Below are 20,640 nucleotides of genomic sequence, written 5' to 3' on the forward strand. Positions count from 1 at the left end.
GCAATATGTGTGTTGTGAGTTATATCTTTGTTCTTGACAAAAAGACAGAAGTAGACGGTTCCCTCGAAGGCGTTGAGGAGTCGACGTAGCAGGTGTGAGGGACGGTGATGTGATGTTGTTGCATGCATGATCTTGAACTATGAAAGCATCCACCATATGTTACAATCGTCGATGGTCAAACTACAACCAGCGCTGACCGTGTTCCGACTGTCGACAATGGAGCTGCAACCAGCAACGACCGTGCTGTGACTATGGACGGCAGAACTGCAAACCAGCTGCAATGCTGTCCACGAGATACAACCGTGAAAAACGGGACGACGAGATGGCGAGCTGGTGAAATGAGAGGGAAGGGGCGCCGTGTGTGTTTCTCTCTCTTGCATACGCATGTTTGGTCTTGGAGGGACACGATCCAATGGCTGCACGTGGATATCGGACGGCGCAGGAGGTAACCGATGGGAGTCGACAAACGCCTAAGCGTAGAAACGAAAAAAAAAACTCTCCCGAGTCCCGACCTCCTCCCTGACCTCTCGGGGCTCCCCGGAGAAACACTCTGTCCCCACTTCCTCCGGGCGGCGGCGAGATCCGTTCCCCAGTCGACGGATCACGCCTACGCCCGCCTCGGGGAAGCTCGTTCCCGCCACCGCGCCGCGGCCTCCGCATCGCAGGTTCGTCCCTCCCTCGATTTTCTCTCAGATCGAGCAAAGCAGAGAAGCCTGGGGGAGGGAGAGATGGCGCCGCCGGGCGGTAGATTCAGGGGGTGGCGCGGCCGCCGGGGATGCACACGGGGAGGCGCTCCAAGGCAGTAGCTCCTGCGCTGGGGAGAGAGCGGAGCGGGATGGGCATGTGTTCGTCGTCGCCGTGGGCATGATGGCGCCGCTGCTGAAGGGGACGACGATGGCGGTCGATTCGGGCCGTGGGAGAGAGGGCGTGGGGGGTCGTCGCCGGCCTGGGCTTGCTGGGCGCCGCTGCTCAAGGGGAAGAGAGAGATGCGGGGAAACAGAGCAGATCAGCAGAGAGATGAGATATGCTTCCGGTGATAGAGATTCAGAGAGAGATGGGAGAGGCTTCGGCTGGCACGAGTGAGAGATTGCTATTTACTACTTCTGTTGGAGATAGATTGAGAGAGAGCGTTGCTGATTTGAGAGAATGCTTGCTGCTGCTGTGCCGCTGCTATTTGTGCTTGCTGATTGAGATGCTGATATTTGTGCTGTGATTCAGATGCTGCTATTTGTGCTGGTTGATATTATTGTTGCTGTATCAACATTTATATAGCTGAAATGTGCATCTTCAGAAAAACTTGATTCTACTTTGGTCCAGATCTAATTATTTGTGTAAAGTTGGTGGTAAAGATGGATCTGGATGTGGGAGAACGAAAGACCAAAGGAACCCTTCCTTCTCATCCCTCTACGTCATACATCCATATTTTCACATCTTATCATCTAAATGTAGTTTCCTATATATATAGCTTTCCTATCTGAATGAGCGTGTAATCTGTGAATGGAGTGGAAATTGCTGAATATTCTCTCACTTGTGCTTCGCCATACTCACAAATATGCGTAATTTTTACTTCTAACATTTGTGATAGAACATTCTCTATCGTTCTTTTGCGTCTTATAGTTACAATTGACATTGTTTTGTCTGCAGGTATATCTGCCCCTGCTGTCAAAACAATGTTATTCAGTTTACTTTTACTGTCACATGAGCATTGGTGTATCATCTAAATTGTTGAAAAAGATAATAGCCAAAATGTGCATCTCAAGGAAACACGATCGGACTTTGGTGGAATTTTTGCATTTAGGTGTTTTACTGTTTGTGAGGTGGCCTGTTTCCTGTTATTCTACTAGTAATATAATACATACTAACGTTTGCATCTTTTTAGTTGATCATCAGATGGAGCAGCGGCAATCAATCACCATGTCGAAGCTAGACAGTAGCGGTGTGACCGTCCTCGACGACTTGCCAGAGTCCATCATTGTTGGGGAGATACTCATCAGGTTGCCGGCGGAGGACATCCTTCGCTGCCGTGCTGTGTGCAAGTTGTGGTGCCATGCCACCTCTGCCCACGACTTCCTTCTCGCTCACCACCGTCGCCAGCCCTCGCTCCTTCTCATCGATTGCCTCAACCGTGACAACAGATTCTGTGACGGCCATCTCTGCGTCTTCTGCGGCGACCATGCTGGGTCTACCGGCCGCAAGCTTTGCCGGCCCATCCTCTGGTATGCTGACCACACGCAGGATGTAGACAGCCTCACTATCCATGCTGCCTGTGATGGCCTCCTCATCGTCTCGTACGAAGATCATGACACACGCTTCGATATCTGCAATCCAACGACTCGCCAACGTGCTCCCCTGTTGCTGCTTCCTGGACCAAGATGCCGTGCTTCAGTTAAAAGCATTCACATAGCAGGATTCTATCAGCATTGCCCGTCCAGAGAATACCGTGTGCTCTACTCAATCTGGACAAGGAATGAGAATGGTTTCTCTTTCACGGCTGATTTCTATGTCCTCTCGGTGGGATCTGATGAGCCTAAGCCCATAGGACATCCACCTATGGAACAAGACCTACTGGATGGACATCCACCTATGGAACAGTGCCTACTGGATGGACTGACCTGTTCGTCTAATATATCTGTTCTCCACCGCGGCAGCCTGCATTGGGGACTAGAACGGTACCACTCTGACGTCCGCAAAATTCTAGTGTTTGACACTGCTGATGAGACATTTAGGTGGATGAGCCGTCCCACCGGGATGAGCTTTTGGACACTGTTGTTGGAGATTGACAGTGTGCTTGCTATGTGCACCAGTCACAATGGCATTGTTGTAGATATACACATGATGCAGGACTATGAGGCTGAGGTCTGGGCCTTCAAGTACCGGATTGACCTGTCGGCGCTGAAGGCGTCCCTACCGCTTGATCTAAGGGTGAGATGTTTGCGCAAGATTGCTGTGCTGGACAAGCATGAGTTGCTCATTGAGCTTGATGCTGGGCATCTTGTGCACTGTGATATTGATGGCGAGTTTCTGGGACACGTGAAATGCAGTGAGTGTGAGGAAAGCCATGTGCACATTAAACCTTATCGCTTCCAGGAGAATATCATTCCACTTCCGTTCTTGGAGATGCAAGATGATTATGTGATACCAGAAGCAGAAGATGATGATGAGATCCATTACTTCATCTGGCCATATCCATAGAAAGCATTTATGTAATATCCTGAAATCCTGGTCCAGGTTTGCTGTGCCCTTGCAGTACTTCTGCTATGCTATCTAGTAGGTTCCATTTAACTGGGAATTTTGACTGGTAATGGTAACATCTTTGCTATGAGCTATCTACACATGATAAATGTCGTGAACTATTGATAGTCTATTCTATAGAAATGTTGCACTTGTTCATTCTGGCCTATGGCCAATTTTACCTATCTTAATTACTGTCTGGTTGCTTTGTTGATGTCTGTAATTTGGTTTTTGAAATTGACTTGTTAAGTTTGTTTGTTGTAGCATGCTAGATTAAGTAGAGAGTTTCTGAATGCCCCGTCGGTTGGAGGAAAACCCGAAACTCAATGACGTATTAGCTTAAATAAGACAACATGGTAAGTGTGCTGTAGAGAAAAAATCGGATAGCATGGTGTATTTTTCCTTTGAAAAATGTGCCTGAGACTCACCTGATCAACATAATTTATCTTTCTACTTACAGTTTTCTGCTTGAGCTGACAACAATGAATTGAAGCCACAACTATTATAAAATCCACAAGCAGCCGTTTTGGAAACCTCATGATCTATCCATGTTAGAGTGGTGGCAATATATATTGTTGAGTCTGCTAATTGTTTGAATTATTGTTTTGTCTAAACATTCTTTCTCACCCTTCTGTTTTCATACATATCCTGTGGTCATGACGATCTGCCACCCAAAAGGACTGAGCTCTTGCTTGTGACAGCAGAGCTTCAGATCAAAAGTTAGAATAAGTTGGAAGGACTGCATGATTTTGAAAATGAGCATGTCACCATGATCTTTTGTTTCTCCAAGAAGTGTCTTCTTTATAACTTTCCTCGTGTACCTTTGATCGTTTTGTTTCATGATCTTCAGTTAGAATTCTGATAGTTTTGTGGACTCGTGCTGATAGAGGCAACATGAGCTGGACAAGTGAACGTTTTCGCCCATGCATCGATCACATCAAAATCACGCGAACACACGCACACGAAAACTGCCTCGTAGTTTTAATTTCTTTTCGATGCTCATGGTATCTGCACCTACATAATCATGAATGATCACCAGCGTGTTGCCGGCGACTGCCCATCCCCACCATCTTTCTTCGCCGAATGATGATAACCTGCAGATCCATAAAACTACAAGGCACATACATATTGCTCAAGGTCCATTATAAATCATGAGACTTACTTACAAAAATTATGCATCTTGTAATCTAAACCAGGTCCTGTTTCATACATAGTGATGAATAACACATCATAATGCAAAGCAGGTAATAAAACCATAGCATTCGATCTAAATCAGGTCCTATTCCGGGATCCCTTGCATAATGCAAACGCACATCCTAACATCATGGATAGACAATATTCTGGCAGACAGTCCCGGGATCATGCTAACATCACGCAAACCATGGATCTAATACACAAAATATTCTCAAAATGTCACCATCAGATGCTGGATTCTACCTTCTGGCGTTTCGATTGGGACCGCTTCAACCAATCGATGCAATCATCCATGGTTCCTTCCGGATGCGCAAGCCGCCACTTGAACACACGTTCTTTCTGTGAAAAGGAATACTAGCTGTGTTAATATTTTCTAAGATACAATTGATGTGATCACTTACAAGCGGGCAGGGCATACCCATTCTCCAATCAGTCGACCTCCTGACTTGACCTGCAGAACTCCCATTATGGTGTTGCCATTGACCAATTGCTTCTGCTTCCACTCGCACTCCCACACCCCGTCAAGACCTGAAGTGTTAAAATGTGATACAGATATCTCTACGCTTGTGGTGATGGGAAAAATGTAAATTCAACAACCGCCATTTACTTTACCTAGATCACTTATGGAACGCTCAACTTTGATGTACTTCTCTTTCCTCCGACTCAGCTCATCCTGCTGGCTGAGGGTGTCACCAGCTTCTGGATAGGAGAGAATGGATATAAGAAGTGCCACCCGCCACAAGTCCTTTATTTCATCAAGTATGATACCTGAACGTTCAGTGTCAAATGTTATGGTCCAAAATACTCCCACCGTAAAGAAATATAAGAGCGTTTATAGATCACTAAAGTACGGAGGGAGTACAACTTAATTTTCCACTGTAGTACGAAGGCATGCATCAGATCAGGACAGGGCATGACAGTTTTGAGAAACTAGCATGCTAAAACTGACCTGCTTTTACACGCTTCAACATGTCTGTTGGTATATCGAGATATGCATCTTCGGGCTTCTCCTTGAGAGCTCCCAAAGCGACGTTTGATTCAAAGAGGGGAACTAATTCAGCAAACTCTCTGCTGGCAGCATGTATGTTGACAACCTTTAGGCACACAATATATTATGACGAGTTAATTAATTTGTTACCACACTAAACAAAACTAGGAGTCACAATAGCAAATGCTACTCGATGGGAGCAACTCAACAGAACGTACCGATTTAGCAACATATGCGTCAAGCCTTAATGACTCCTTAATAATATAGCTAGTGACAGGAATCTGCAGGCGACACAATAGAAGAAAAAGACTTGAGACAGTAGCAGATGGATTTACAAATGTTTGGATGATGGATAAGTTAGATGTTACCTCCTTAGATTTGTTGTCCAAGCAGGACATCTTTCGGAGGGGAAAAGAGTGCACTATAGAGGTAAAGCTGTTGCTGTTCAACCTAATAAACACCATAAAAGATCCAATGTTAAGGGAAGGCAAGAGAGAACAGAGATTCTTCCATAATAGCATCGAGGAACTGAGACAGGGCATATTATCAATATCACATCACAGGTGCTCTGAATATTAACAGAACAATACTATGATAAATCATTGCAGACAAAAAAAGACAATGGTAGCCTTATTTATGCTCTCCTCCAGGTTCAATTTTTGATATACATTTTTCTGTAAATGGCTCAAGTAGTTCGCCCCTGTAGGGTCGTTAAGCTCTCACTATGAAACATTTTAAACAGAGGTGATAAGATGTTATGCGAGTGAAAAAGAAAACAGACCGACAGCATGGGATGAGAAACGCCATCATGCACAGAAATGGCAAGGTTCCAAGCTGCTTCAATGTGTGAAACGCAACACCTGCACCAGTACAGGATAACCATGGGTGCTAATGTAAATAAAAAGATAAATGCACATAGGTATCTTCTACTATTCCAATTCCTATAAGTATAGTAAATGGAAATAAACCTGTGTACAAACAGTTCCCTGGATCTGAAACACAACATAACTAGATGTCAGGACAAGGACACACCGATCATAGTTGTCAAAACCTCGCGGGTCAGATGTTTCAGGGAAAGAAAATACAACGTAAAATAGGCCCAAATTACGGACGTGAGACATTGCTTCAGCTGGGTGTTTGCCTGACATCATAAGATTAATCTGCACAATATACATGCAAGAGATTTATCACTAGGGTTGTTTTCTGAGTTCATCTAGAGCTTTATTATTCACAAAAGCAGGAAACAAATAATCAAAAAGCTGTCAGATGATACGTAGTGTAGACATCAAACCTCATTGCCAATACGTTCTCTGCTAATCTTGCAACCAAGTTCCAATTTCACCTTTTCATCCGAAGCAGCTTCCTTCAACTCATCGGATAATGTAAAGTTGAATCTAGCAGCTGCAAAAGATAAAGATGAGCTTACACAAAGAAATAGGATGTTTCAATTAAGTGTTGGAGCATGTCTAACCGACACCTTATAATTTAGAGGAGCAAATGATAGAGTATGAGTATCTGTTACTACTTAAACTTTTACTCCTCTAACGGTGGCCGGATCTAAGTCTAACAGAACCATCAAATTTAACTCCTCAAACAAACTGACCCCACATGGAAGTCTCTGTTCATCTTCTTCTTCCTTCCGACGAGCCCAGACGAAGCAGCACCTCGACCGCACACAGGAACGACATGTCGCCCAGCCCTGATTCCGCCGCCTCGCCACGGTCTTACCCACCACGGTGAGGTCCAACGCGCCTGCGCCCATGCTACCTAGCTAAAGGTTTGGTGATGCTCGCCATCGAACACGACAGCGTCCTACCAGGTGAGTGTGCCTGTGCGTGTGTGGTGTGTGGTATTCCTGTGCGTGCACAACAGGCTAGAAGGCCTTGGCCGGTAGCAGTGCATGCGTTGCTGGACGCCACCCGAGCTCCAGTACATGGTAGCCATTGTAGGACGCCACGGAGTCGAGCACACACAGCCGGCGCCGTACAGCCGCACAAGCATGATTTTATGAAGTTCCTCGCCGCCGGCGAGATTCCGGCACTGGCGAGGTTCCCTGGAGTTGCAGAGCGTTGGTGGTTTCCATTTTGCAGTCAGCAGGGCGGCCGACAGTCTGCTGCGTGGATTCCGGCAGCGGCAGACAGGAGGAAGGGAAGGGAATTTTTTTTAAGGAGCGGTGTCACGGAGGAGTAAAAATAGGAGAGTTGTGAGTTGGAGTAAACTTAATAACTCCTTCAAATTATCCTCCTCTAACGGTTTGAGGGTTTGGTTAGGTGCACTTAGAGTAGTAAAATAGGGAGATGTAGGTTTTTAGGGGATTGGTTAGATGTGCTATTACATTCTTACAGTTGCAGCCCCTATACCCGTTTGGGAATTATGAAGCTGTGGGAGAGGGCTATCGAATCTAGTATTGCCCGAGAAGAACTACAAGCAATACCATCAACTAGTTTTAATTTTATATGTCTAGAAGGTCAACCACGATGGTGATTTTCCTAACAAGCTATAGAGCCATAGAGGGGAGCAGAAGAAAGAACTACACATGATTTTTTTTATTGGAGAATGTCAAATCAAAAAAAATTATTAGAGAACTACACGTTCATTAGAAGGGGCAACGTCCCAAAATACGAAATATTGGAATGTCACATTTACATAACATCGTGATCTGAATTATTTGATCAAATAGTTGGAGCCACATTTATCTATATATGGAGCATAAGTAATTTCTTAAGTTCTGAACTAAAATTACACTGGTTACATGTATCCGTTATCTACACATCATTGGAAGTAACTTTCATGAATAGTTCTGTAATATGAAAATTGGCATATAGAAATGTTAAGATCAACTAGGAGATGTTTAAACTTACCAAATCGAATTGCTCGAAGAACTCTAAGTGGGTCATCCAAGAAGGTAGCTTTGGCAGGTAAAGGAGTGGCAATAAGGCCCTTTTTGAGGTCATCAATACCTTCACAATGACATATCAGCATGTGTATTGTAAGACAGCCCCATCAATTTAGAATAAAATGCATATAGGAAGTCCTCTAACTTCTCAGAGAGTATCATCCATGTCCACGGAGTTTGAAAATGTGGTTCTGGGTCCTCAAACTTGTTAAGTTGTTTACAGCAGGTCTTAACCATCCAAGCTAGCATCTTGGTACCTATGTCACATTGTAAGACGACATCACATGTGTGGTTTGTTAGGTAGAGGGGAATAATGGCCATGGCCATGCGTGTCAGATGAGCAAGAAAAGAAGGAAGGTGAGTTTCACAACACATGTCCAGTTTTACGAGAGAATAGATATGTTAAATTGGCTGGGCTCACCTTAAAAGAGTGTAGGTGAGTCAAAATGCCACAAGGCACCAAGATGACGACCGGCCTGGTTTGGACTAGTAGTGAACATAAGTTGAAGATTCGAAAGCACACTTTCAAAGTTCATGGACATGGATGATACTTTCTGAGAATTTAGAGGACGACACTTACATTTCACTCATGACGTCGACAGGTTAAGGACGACACTTACATTTCACTCATGAGAATTTATTATGCCGTGCCATATAAGTACTGCAAACTTACCTCTTAGAGTAAAATCTTCCACAGAGTTATTGTTGATGTTGAAGAATAAACTGTCAAATTTATTTTGAAAAAGATAAATTCAGTGATTCTAAAGAATAACTTGTGTTGTAGTTTTGATTTTAAACTCGTATCAACATTGTAGTGATCAAAGAAAAGCTCCAGACAAAACACAAGCACGTCTATAAATGGAATATCATTGTGTTACCTATTCATTGTTAGGTCCCTACGGTATGCATCTTCTTCCGCTGTGCCAAACTTCTGCAAGTTGAAAACATGATACGGCCATAAGCAGGTTGTAAAGTATCTCACAATGATAAAAAAATTACTCGTATATGTATTGTGTACACCGAGCTCAATAAAACGAGTATGTAAAGGGACACTAGATAAGTACACACCATGGTAGGGATACGGCTGCTCCCAACATATTTTTCAGACCTCAAGTTAACAAAATCAATAACTTTTAGGAAAAATTTCGTCTTAGCAGTTTCCAAGTGCTTTGATTGATCAGGGTTGCTGCAAACAAAAACTAATAAACGTTATCACTCAAGTTAATTAATAAACATATAGCTATGGTATTTGATGGGGACTATTCCTTTTTGACCAAGCATGTGTAATCTGGCATAACAGTAATAAGTTACTCATGAGGATTAGCATAAAGAGAATTGCACACCGTGGTATAATATGGATTCCTTCCTCCTCCTCCTGTCCCACCTTTGCGTACTTATTTATGTACCCGCAAAAATCCTTGCCCGTCATATTATCAAGAGCAATGTCAATGTCAACAGGTTCGTTCCCTAATAGCTGTTAAGGTAACAATGAAGTCACAAAACTAGCCAACAATTATTTCATATAGAAATTGCAAGCAGACGATGCTGATTAGTGTCAAACAGGCAGAATCAGTGGCGGAGAGAGGGGGACCAGCTAGGGGCCTGGACCTCCCAAACATTGTGGATTTGTTTCATTTTTTAATGAAGAGTGCAAAATTAGTGATGATTTGCTGTTAAAAACACTTTTTAAGAGCACTTGGCCCCCTTGATAGAAGATTTACATATAGAACACATCACCGTTCGTAAACCTCAGTACAAAAGGACTGATTTTATGCGAATTCAACAATCTGTTACCCAAACATTATAAAAGGGTAATCAGGGCATCTGCAATGCTAGCCCCAAACCGAACACCGCAAATGTCCTTTTTCACGTCCGGACATGGTCCGCGGACATTATGAGAGAGAGAGTCATCCAATGCTTATTCACAAATTAACCTCAATTGTCCGGTTGGAGGGAGAGAGACGAGAGGGAGACCATGCATGTGGTTGCTTTTGGTTGCACCGGAGTTTTGATTTTCAGCCTTTTTTTTGGATTTCAGCCATCTCGGCCTAGGGTGAAAAAATCTCTTTCGGGCAAATAATTTGGGACCAGTCAAATTTTGTTCAAAAAATCAAATTTCAGTTCTGCAATTTCATCAGAGATTTGGAAGAAATTTTTGTAATGACAGAAATTCGGCCATCTTAGCCTGGGGCAAGAAAAATGCAAAAAAAATAAATTCAAAACTATGGGTTGGATATGTGTGTGTGGTGTACGGTTTGGAGGAGAGAGGGGAAAGAGAGAAAAAGAGGAAGACCACGTGGTTGCTTTTTGTTAGTCAAGTGGATGTTCCAACTCCTGCATAGCTCCCCCAAGTGCTTCCGGTTTAGACCGATAGGATCCCACTGAAAAACAAAAGTGGACAAAAATAATCCGAACACCCCAATTCAGACATATACGACAGGCTTTGCGCGTCTCCTTCAGAGACGCCCTCATCAAAGCAAAAACTACAACAAAGTTATAGAAGCTTCCCCGCTCAGTGTGTCTGCCGCGAGCACAGAAGAAAGGAAGAACTCATATTGCCTAATAAACCATAAAAAGAGAGTGAAAAGATCAATCACCTTATCCCGAACCCAACCACCGGCAACGCGAAGCTCAGTGCTGAGTTTGAAGTGACGGACGACATCTAGAAGCCGTTGGAAGATCTTCTTCTCTCGCTCCGTCAGCTCTAAGGTCTCCAATACCTTCACGCCTCGTGGCAACTGCTCCGGCGAACCCGCCGCCATGCTGGAGTTGCCGGTGAAGGCACGTATGCAGGAAAAGAAGGCTGTAGGGAGGCCCGCCGGAGAAGTGTGCACCGTAGAGCGGCGATGGAGATGGGGAAGGAGGAGGACGTAGGCGATGTCGCCGCCGTGCTTCGCCCGTACCCTAGGGCACGGTATGCGTTTGAGAGCGGTAAGAATCGATCCCCTGCCTGTTGGATGGCAGGCCAGGCCCGTTTGTTTGGGTGCCGCGCGCTTGGACTTCTCTTCTTATGGACCGTGGAAAGTGGATCTTTTTCCATGGAAAAAAAATACAGCCGACAAAGAAAAAAAATCAGGCGCTACAGCAAAATAGCGCTGGCCTCAGAATATGCTATTAGCATGCTATATTACGCTATAGCATGCTATTAGCAAGACGTTATACACTGATTTATTTAGAGAGACAATTTTAAGGCCCCGTTCGGCAGCTCTCCAGCTCCGTAAAATACGGCAGCCGACGGAGCGCCCCTTTGACAGCTCCACAAAAATACACTGTAGGCCGCTCTGCTCCGGCCGGGAGCTGCGGAGCGGAGAGCTGCCGAACAGGGCCTAAATACGCTACAGTGCTTTATTTTTTTCAGTGAGCCAAAGTCATTAATGTTCCCATTGTAGCGCAGTGCTGCTCCTAACATCGGCACTGCCTGTAAGACCAGCAGAGACTTCCAGAGTCAGTAGGTTACGCTGCTAACAACAATAAATATCTGAAAAAGCCTAAGGCATCAACTGAACAAGAGCCTCACATGAAGTTAATCCATCAGAGTTGTCAGTGAACATGCTGATTTCAGCATACTGAAAAAGGGTTTCGCCCTGTTTTATATGTAAAGCAACAATTATTTATTATACTGAAACCTACAAGAGCTTGTACTATACTGTCTAAAACAAGAGCTTGTATTTTTAGTCCTTCCCTAAAACCAAGAGCTTGTATTATACTGTCTTATTGCGGAAGCCCGGGACTTGGAGCAGCCATGTACGATTAACAACATAATCATATCACCTTGCTTGCGCAATGAGATATTTGATCATCCCTAAGAACAACTCAATGCAACTGTGTGCCATTTCCTGCCGAACAAGCATAGGCATAATCAGATCATCCCCATCTTAAGCACTCAGAAAGTAAATTCCAAGGTGGGCACAATAGTTTTATTGTTCATCCTCCGAAAAAAGAAGGGTGCGAGAGCATACCACACAAGCTGGTCGATTCAAGAATGGAGAACCATAAGACTTACCAATGAGTCGTCACTAGCTTTGCAACAGCCATGAGTTACCTTTTTGCATTCTCTTTTTTTACCCTTGTTGCTTATCATTTCTTAGTATCATGACATGTTACATATAGTACTGACTGTACATATGTATACAATTATTACTCTCATATTTCACCTACTATCACCTTAATTTACACCACCCACTACTTGTCTGACAAACAGATCCTTAATTTACACCACCCACTATAATTTCCTCAGAACGTGATATTTACAATGTGTACTCTTTTTCTCACTTCTTTGCATCCTTTTATATAAACGCCGGAAGTGTGAAGCAGTGGTATGGATAATTGTGTGTGCATAGATCTATGACTAGTCTGTGCAGTAATGGGTGCAACGGGTGCAACTCTAATTGTTGTCGTGAGGATGGGAGGTGTTAGGAAGAAGATGCGTGCTACTCTCGTTGCTCCTAGAGTTGAAGTGTGCCATGGTGTTCTCAATCTCTTTGTGCAGCTTCACAAAAGTTATTTCTCAACCATTCTATGAGAATCTTACCACAACTAGTCCTTTAGCCAACAGTACGCGTGCCTCCTGTAGCACTGCCAAAGTCTGTGTTATCTTAAAACAGTGGCTACTCCCGCTAATAATTTGCCCAACATACCTATGTTCTATTGTTATGGCAAAGTGAGCTCCCAGCACAGAATTTAAAGCTAAAACTTGAATCATCAGAATGTTATGGAGCTATCTAACTATTTGCTGCAACAGACGGGGTCATTATTTTGTTTCTAAAATCTATTAGAAGTTACATATATGTGGCGATATGTAAACTCAAAGTTTCAAGTGTTTTTCTTTCAACAATGTGGCTGCTATTCTGCTAATGTTTTTAGACTTCAAAAATCGTACTTGTACACATACAAGTTATACTCCCTCTGTTTCATAATGTAGTGCTTTGTGAAAAGTCAAACCACCCAAACTTTGACCAAGTTTGTGAAGAAAAACATTTACACCTAGAATGCCAAAAGTATAACATAAGATTCATCATAAGATGTAGGTTCTAGTAGATATAATAGTTTTCTCTATAAATTTGGTCAAAGTTTGACTTTTGAAATAATCTATACGCACTATATTATGGAACAGAGGAAGTATATGATAATGGTACCCCATATTAGTCATCAAGATGGGGTGGGACCGTGGGAGTACCAAAAAAATCCAACCTATATTTCTTAGGGGAACATAGACATTTCATATCCGTACAGTATTGTGTTTTCTCCACAATCTCTCCCACATGAACGTCGACTTCACCATCAGCTACAACGTGCCATGATCACGCAACTTCATCATAATCTACTCATCCATTTTAATGTTTAAGAGTACCAGCATGATCTCCTATGCACAGCTTGCACTAAAACATAAGCGATTTCTTTGGCAACAGTTTGGGGGGCCACATTGTCTAATAACTACTAGATTTTTATTTATTTTTGAATTGAGAGGGGTTGCCCCCCTGCCCCAACTTTTATTAAAAAGCGAAGGCAAAACCACACCATACTGTTAACAGCTCTCGGCTCCAGCCAGAAAGTAGTTGCAGCAGAATTATTACAAGGAGAGATTTACTGAAGAAGTTCAACATCTCTCTCAGAGGATCTTATCAAGTCTGAGCCAAAGGGAAGAAAAGCAACAGAGCTATTTGAGAACATTTCAGCACATCAAAACACTAGCTTACTACCTAACTACCCCAGAGTCACCCACACGCCGGGCAATTCTAAGCAGTTCCTATTGTAGCGCCTATACCTTACATATACATGACACAACGGGTGACAAACATAAATATTAATGTTCCCATTGTAGCGCAGTACTGCTCCTAACATCGGCACTGACTCAAGTAGAATTACACTGCCGGAAAGAACATCGGAGACATCCAGAGTCAGTAGGTTAAACATATTACATAATGAGGCTTCAAATAAGCCCCGTAAGCATGCAGCAGAAGGAAATTTATGTAACGCTGCTAATAGCAATAAATATCTGAAAAAAAGATGCGGCATCAACTGAACACAGGAGCCTCACATGAAGTTAATCCATCAGAGTTGTCAGTGAACATGCTGATTTCAGCATAGTGTCTGCACTAAACAGTAACATAGTCGATACTAGTTTTGAAATTCTGACTGCGCAAATATAATAGGATATATTTCTTCTTAACGGAGAAGTGCCTCTAATCAAACCATCTTCGCTTAGCGGAGAACCAATCACAAAGGCGGTATCCCAGGATGTGCTGGACCCAAGCGACATGATGATGCCTTGATGGCAGAGGCACCACATAGGCAGCGACAAACCAAACACTGAGGAATGCCAATATACTTATTGATTAACTTCAAATGATAACTATGGACGTTATTATGTGATGGTGGTAGAACCTAAGAATAGAATGAAAAAAAAAAGATGGTCCCTAGAAGAACAGATAATGGATTCCTCCAGTATTCAACATGGCCAAAGTCATCTTCCAACCTCAGGAAGCACGTGGACAAAGTACTAACAAGTTTTGAATGAAATTCTCAATGTGCAAAACTTAGCTATATGGTGTTTTGTTTTAATAACTCGGTGTGCAAAACTGAGTTATGGTGCTGCCCAATCGCTCAGTTCTAGAACAGGTTCTCTGATTGAAGATAATTGTATTTTTGTTTCAAAATTATGGGAGGTTGAATAAGGAGAATCCAAGAACAACTTACTCAAGAGGCACAAAATGAGATATCTGGAAGAGTCGACAGGAATCACTTGTTCGTCTTCTCGGAAAAATGTATGCTGAATAAAACTCTCTTTAAGGCTGTGAGGAAGAACCACCGGCAGGTCCTCATCAAACTGGAAGTTTTTTTAGGGTATCATCAAACGGGAAGTTGGCTACCAAATTTCCTTTCTGGTCACAGTGCAACAACTGGCCATAACAGCTGACAAGAACGTCTCCCTCATCGGAAACAACCTTCCGCACCAATCCCGCTGATCATTGAAACGCCTGGTACCCATCACTGGCAGCATGAACCAGGACTGAAGCGCCCAAACGTCATGCTGATGGTCCTGAAGTGTGAAGATGCTCGTCCCTCCATTGCCTCCGGCTCTGACCCCAACAAACTTGTGGAGATATCAAAGACACACGCCTTCCTCTGGTTTAAAGGAACCAAATGTGAGGATGATAAACAACCTGCTAGTGGTTGCCTAGTCTCCAACCCACTTGCCAGCAGAACGTGGCCATTGTTGACCTCTTCCACTGAGAGCTGAGGTTGAACTATTGGGTTTGTAGGAAGGTTAGGATAGGATGAAATAAATTTGTAGCTCATTTTTTGATGAGAAAGTACCACTTCATAGACTAGGAACCACACATGTTTGGGTGCCAAGAAATTATTGTTGCAAACATTATCAAGGATATTTGCTTCACAGCTAATTTCCCAATATCTCTCAATCCGAGTTACATATTACTTCTCATGGAAAGAAAGATTTATTCTGTGCTTGCCGCCAACATTGGTTATTTGCATTGTGGTCTTGTTCCAGAAAGAAGATACTTATAAGGATATGGTGTGTGTGATCCACCTCATCACTCACCATCTACCGAGATACTGCAACGTTAATTAATGATTGAATGACACTAGTGAAAAGCCATAGTACTATGATATATGCTTACCGAACCTATAAAGATAGGCGAAGATACAATGCCCAAGAAAAACCTGTTGTACCAACTACTTATTACAAACCACATGCTACACCAATTGAGGAAGATACTCAAAGATTTGATAGTAAAATGATGGAAAAAGCCATTCCTTTACCTAGAAAGTATACAATAACTGAAGAAGGGGGGGGGGGATAACCATGGAACCAAAAGAGCATAGACATTGCTCGGTTTATCGAACCAAGGGTCACATGCAAGTCAACAGTAAAATTAGCATGCTTAAAAATTGTTTTCATCTTACCAGCTACAACAGAGGATCTGTGAGTCTGAAATCAAAAATATACATGTTGTGTTTCATCTCTTGTGCCACGTCACTCGAGCAATCAAGAAAAAATCTACCGCAAATAGAATGGTAAATCAAGGAACATTGAAAACAAGGCAGTGTTGCATGTATTTTGTAATGGTCATGGTGGCGTTGATTCTTGGATACATTCTCTAAACCAATCTCCGATGGTTATTGACCTTGAGTTACCATAGGCACGATCAACCTGAACAAAGAGGTTCGAGTTTCTCCCATCAGCTTGATCCTTGTTGGTGGGCACTGCAAGCTTGCCACCCATGTCAAACAAGCGCATAACATGCCCAGGGTTCACTGGTGGTGGGCGCATGTGCCGGAATGACTCTGCCACCATGTCGAACACCACGATCCCGTGGTGGCAGGGTGCGGAGTCTGCCTTCAAGTGCATGCGTAGGCTTTCATGAAGAAGGACCGGCACGCCAAGGACAGTGGCGGAGCTAGATGCAGATTACGCCTAGGGCTGTAATATGTTGAGTGATAAACTTCTATGATTTTCTATGTTTTGCATGAAGAAATTACAAAGGAAGTTGTTTCTAGGCCTGGGGCTATAGCCCTAGCTGCCCCAGGCCTGTCTCCGCCACTGGCCAAGGATGCATGGTGGAGACCAGATCTTAGCGTAGTGTAGTGTTGGGGTGGAGGATGAATCAAGCTGGAGGCGGAGGAGAGGCTCAAACGACGGCCTATGGCAGAGTCATTCCTGCATGAAAGTGAACAACTTACATATTGGATGTCACACATAAGAGTTGCCTGAACTCAACATCACCGCTCCTTTCTTGACAGCCTGTCTGAAACTTGAAGGAATTTCACCATTGCTTGTAGTCATCCCGAGTCAAATTCGCAGTTGTCTCACCACATGTATGACCACCAGACCCTTGCCCGTCTCCATGTCCCGTGCATACCGCACGCCTCGCCGCTATTACCGCGTCGAGCCTTTGCTGTCCCGGTCGAGTCTTAAGGGTCGCGAACCCATACCACTCAACCCCACTGCAGAGTAACACCGATCATCACCGACCGATGACGAGTTTCACGCTTTCATCAGACCACTGGGCTCCAGTCTGGACTACATGTCACTCGCTTTTCCTCCTTGCTGAATAGGCTTCAATTCCCTGGATCCTTACACCATAGCCCCTCAATCCAGCTCCACCTTCAACATGACTTCATGATAGATGATCAGTCCACCCTCGCGCCCCGTCGACTTCAAGCTCCATGTGCACACCACCTTGAATCAACCCCGCGCCATAGTCCTGTCGAAGCCACACAAACCCTCAGGCCTGCACCACGTGTTTCCACGCCCCAGAAGTTGGCCACCATCAGCATCACGCTCCTATGTCGTCGTCGCTGAAATCACCGCCATCTTATGCTTTGACCAACATCCATGTCGATCCATCAGACAATCCAGTCCGACCCAGTCGAAATTATCCGACTGCAACCATGCTCCACCCTGCGTCGTGTCCGCCCCGCACATCTCCGTGCATTGCTTGAACGCCCTGTGTATGCATGATCCGCACGACACACTGTCCTCGTCTTCACATATTTTTCGAGCCCTCTTCGCAAACTTGACAGAAAAAATTCCATGCAAACCTGACCCAAAGAATTCTTTGCACAATTATTTTTCCTTATCACTATTTGCTAGTGCATGTCCGTGTACCCTTAGCAGCAAAGATCATCTATCTGCCAATGACACACACGCACACTCGTATCATGTGAAACCTGGACGTCGTGCCTCTTCTTTTCGTGCAAACAAATCTCATGACATGATCCTGAACTTCAGCCCCCAATTGTGTCAGCCCGTGTAGCATAGCAGCCCAACTGTATGGGCCACCTCCTGCCTAAGGCTCCCCTGGGCCGCTGCCTGTAGCTTGCTGCTGCACCGGCCACACGCCCACGCTCGGGACTCCTATTGCCGCACGCTACACCTGGACGTGATCCAATCTGGTCTTGCCGAGTCCTCCGAAACACACGCCGCCGCCATTCTCCCAATATGCATCGATCCGACCGGCGCGCCGAGACTTTGCTTCCGATTGCTTCTTCCCGATCTTGTCTGATCACAGCGACTCGACGACTTCCACGAAAGAATTCCCAATTAATTTCGATACTGAATTCTTTGCATATCGTTTTCGCACGATCTGACAACGGTCCATCCTCTAGATCAACAATCCAGCAACCACCCGACAACCTAGCTCATGATACCACTCGTTAGAATAAATCCGAGGCATTCCGTCGATCATCCAAGGACCAAGCAATCACACGAGCACGACACCGAGATTTGTTAACGAGGTTCACCGATATAGCTACATATTCGGGGTTTGACTACGGGCGCTCTTCCCCGTGACACCGTCACAATACCGCACCCGGTTGCCTTGGACGCCGGCACACGCCGCCGGCTTCCCCTGCGTTCCGGTGCTATTATGTTGGCATAGGTTACATCGTGTGTCTAGCCCCGCTATATATGAGAAGCCTAGGATACAAGTGTCCTACTAGGACACGACTCCATATCCTATCTAAACACAATACAACTACAGAGTCCAACTGTAATCTAACTTGTACACAACATTCAACACAACTCTAACAAGGGTGAACCATGGGTTCAAGTTCCAAGATTTACAACGAGGCACCGATGCACGAGGAGAGGTACTGACGCCATGGCATAGTGTTTGCCTTTTGACTAGGTTCTTTAAACAGATGAGTCCACAACGGGCATCATAAAGAATGTTCCCGATGATAGTGAGGTTGGGGAGTGACTTGTCGCGGAAAACCATCGGGTTCCTCCAGGCCTGAGTTTTCAAGAAGATGGTGAGGAGCACATTGGGCCGGACGGATTGGTCGAACCCATCCAGTGTGCGGATGTCCCAATCCTGAAGTAGGGTGTCCGACCTTGTGTGGAACCGAGCCTCGCCCAAATCTGGCAAGCATCAGGGCATGGAGGAAAAGGTAGAGTGCATCTTCCGAAGGATCATCACAATACATTTGCGTACAATGTTGTAATGAACCTTGCTATGAATAATAGGAATGCAGAAAAAAAAACACTTTAGGGCCTTGGGCATCCCAATATGCGTCGTGTTGGGGTCTATGTATGTCGTACGTGGACATGAGCTGAGCATATGTCATGTCGTGCCATCTTGAAGGAGAAGGGCAAACCGTGGATGGTGAATCTTTTGTCTGGTTGGTCCTCTAGGCGAAAGTCCTGCAACAAAAAAAGCTCCTTAACCAGTTCTACGGCAGAGACATTAGTAAACGATTCCAAGGTTAGAGAGTAGCCCGTCTTGCATGACAATCAAGATTGAAATGTTTTTTTTTGCGACTGAAATGTTTTTATTGATGGAGTGGGAGAATAGGTTAGAAAAAAGGTTCTATGAGGCAGTTAGTAGCGACACAGGTGCTGGACTAGAAGAAGCTGTTGGAGCCATTATGCCGAAAAAGGGTTTCCTCCCGCTTTGTATACAAAGCAACCAACCGAATCATACATGGATAGGTGCTGGGGCGGAAGCAGCACAGTCACGCCCAAAAGAAACAACAGAGAAAGCAAAAGAAACAAATGCCAACAACGGCGGATCAACAAAAACGAAGAAGCCTCGCGATCGCTAGGCCCACCGGGCTCATCCACTAGGCTCCAAGACTCCGAAGCGCCGGCACCAATCAACACCTCCAAGAAGGATCGCGACGATGACGACGCTGCTGCCAAGGGTTACCCCCGGTACACGACGAGGCGAGAGGAAGAGTAGCCCCCGACGCCCTCCCGGAAGGTCAGGCGGCACCCACAGGCGCCACCACGCCGGAGTCGGCCACGCCGACAGGGGTTTCCCCCGATCCCAACCCGCACCTCGGGCGCTCCGGATTCCGCCACCAAACCAACCACCACCCTGCGCCAACGCGGTCATGAGGCCTCCACGCCGTCTCACCACGGCACCGCGAGATGAGGACAGCACGACGAAGAATCAGAGCCGGGACTAGGGCATCAGCACCATCGGCACGCGGGAGGGCCCCACCTCCACCGTCAGCGACAGTAGCCGTCCGGACGCAATAGCAGGAGCACACCAGGCCCGTAGGCCCACAGGCCCGGCCGAGCCCCCGTGGGCCCGTAAAGCTCCCGCCTTCGCGCTGCTGCCGGCACGCCATCGGCGCCGACGCCCCAAGTCCGAGCCGCTCCTTCTCCTCACCGCGCCGCAGACAACGAGACCATGCCGGGGGGCCGGCCCCCAGGGGCCCAGATGGGGCCCGACGTGCCCGGATCTGGGCCGGGGGCGCGTCGACGGCCACCCAGCACCACCACGCCGCCCCGCCGCCAAGGAGCGGCGCCGTCACCACGCCGGCCGCCGGCGGCCACCGCAGGGCCGCCGGACCGCAGCCA

The 20,640-nt window shown here is 45.4% G+C and overlaps 1 protein-coding gene and 1 pseudogene across 1 annotated transcript; one reads left to right on the forward strand and one right to left on the reverse strand.

Annotated features, from left to right (window-relative positions):
* The first annotated feature begins 507 nt into the window (after positions 1 to 507).
* On the forward strand, positions 508 to 3,390 carry LOC119352925. The gene is made up of 2 exons (XM_037619516.1): positions 508 to 665; positions 1,891 to 3,390. The coding sequence occupies exon 2, from the start codon at positions 1,891 to 1,893 to the stop codon at positions 3,190 to 3,192; it is 1,302 nt and encodes a 433-aa protein (XP_037475413.1). The 5' UTR covers positions 508 to 665; the 3' UTR covers positions 3,193 to 3,390.
* A 1,174-nt stretch (positions 3,391 to 4,564) lies between these two features.
* On the reverse strand, positions 4,565 to 16,680 carry LOC119357483 (annotated as a pseudogene).
* Between the last annotated feature and the right edge of the window lie 3,960 nt (positions 16,681 to 20,640).

The sequence above is a fragment of the Triticum dicoccoides genome, chromosome 2A, assembly GCF_002162155.2.
Source record: "Triticum dicoccoides isolate Atlit2015 ecotype Zavitan chromosome 2A, WEW_v2.0, whole genome shotgun sequence".
Lineage (NCBI taxonomy): Eukaryota > Viridiplantae > Streptophyta > Magnoliopsida > Poales > Poaceae > Triticum > Triticum dicoccoides.

What these genes read in the sequence shown, in the direction of transcription:
- LOC119352925 (XM_037619516.1), top strand. Translation starts at nt 1,891, where the DNA reads ATGGAGCAGCGGCAATCAATCACCATGTCGAAGCTAGACAGTAGCGGT.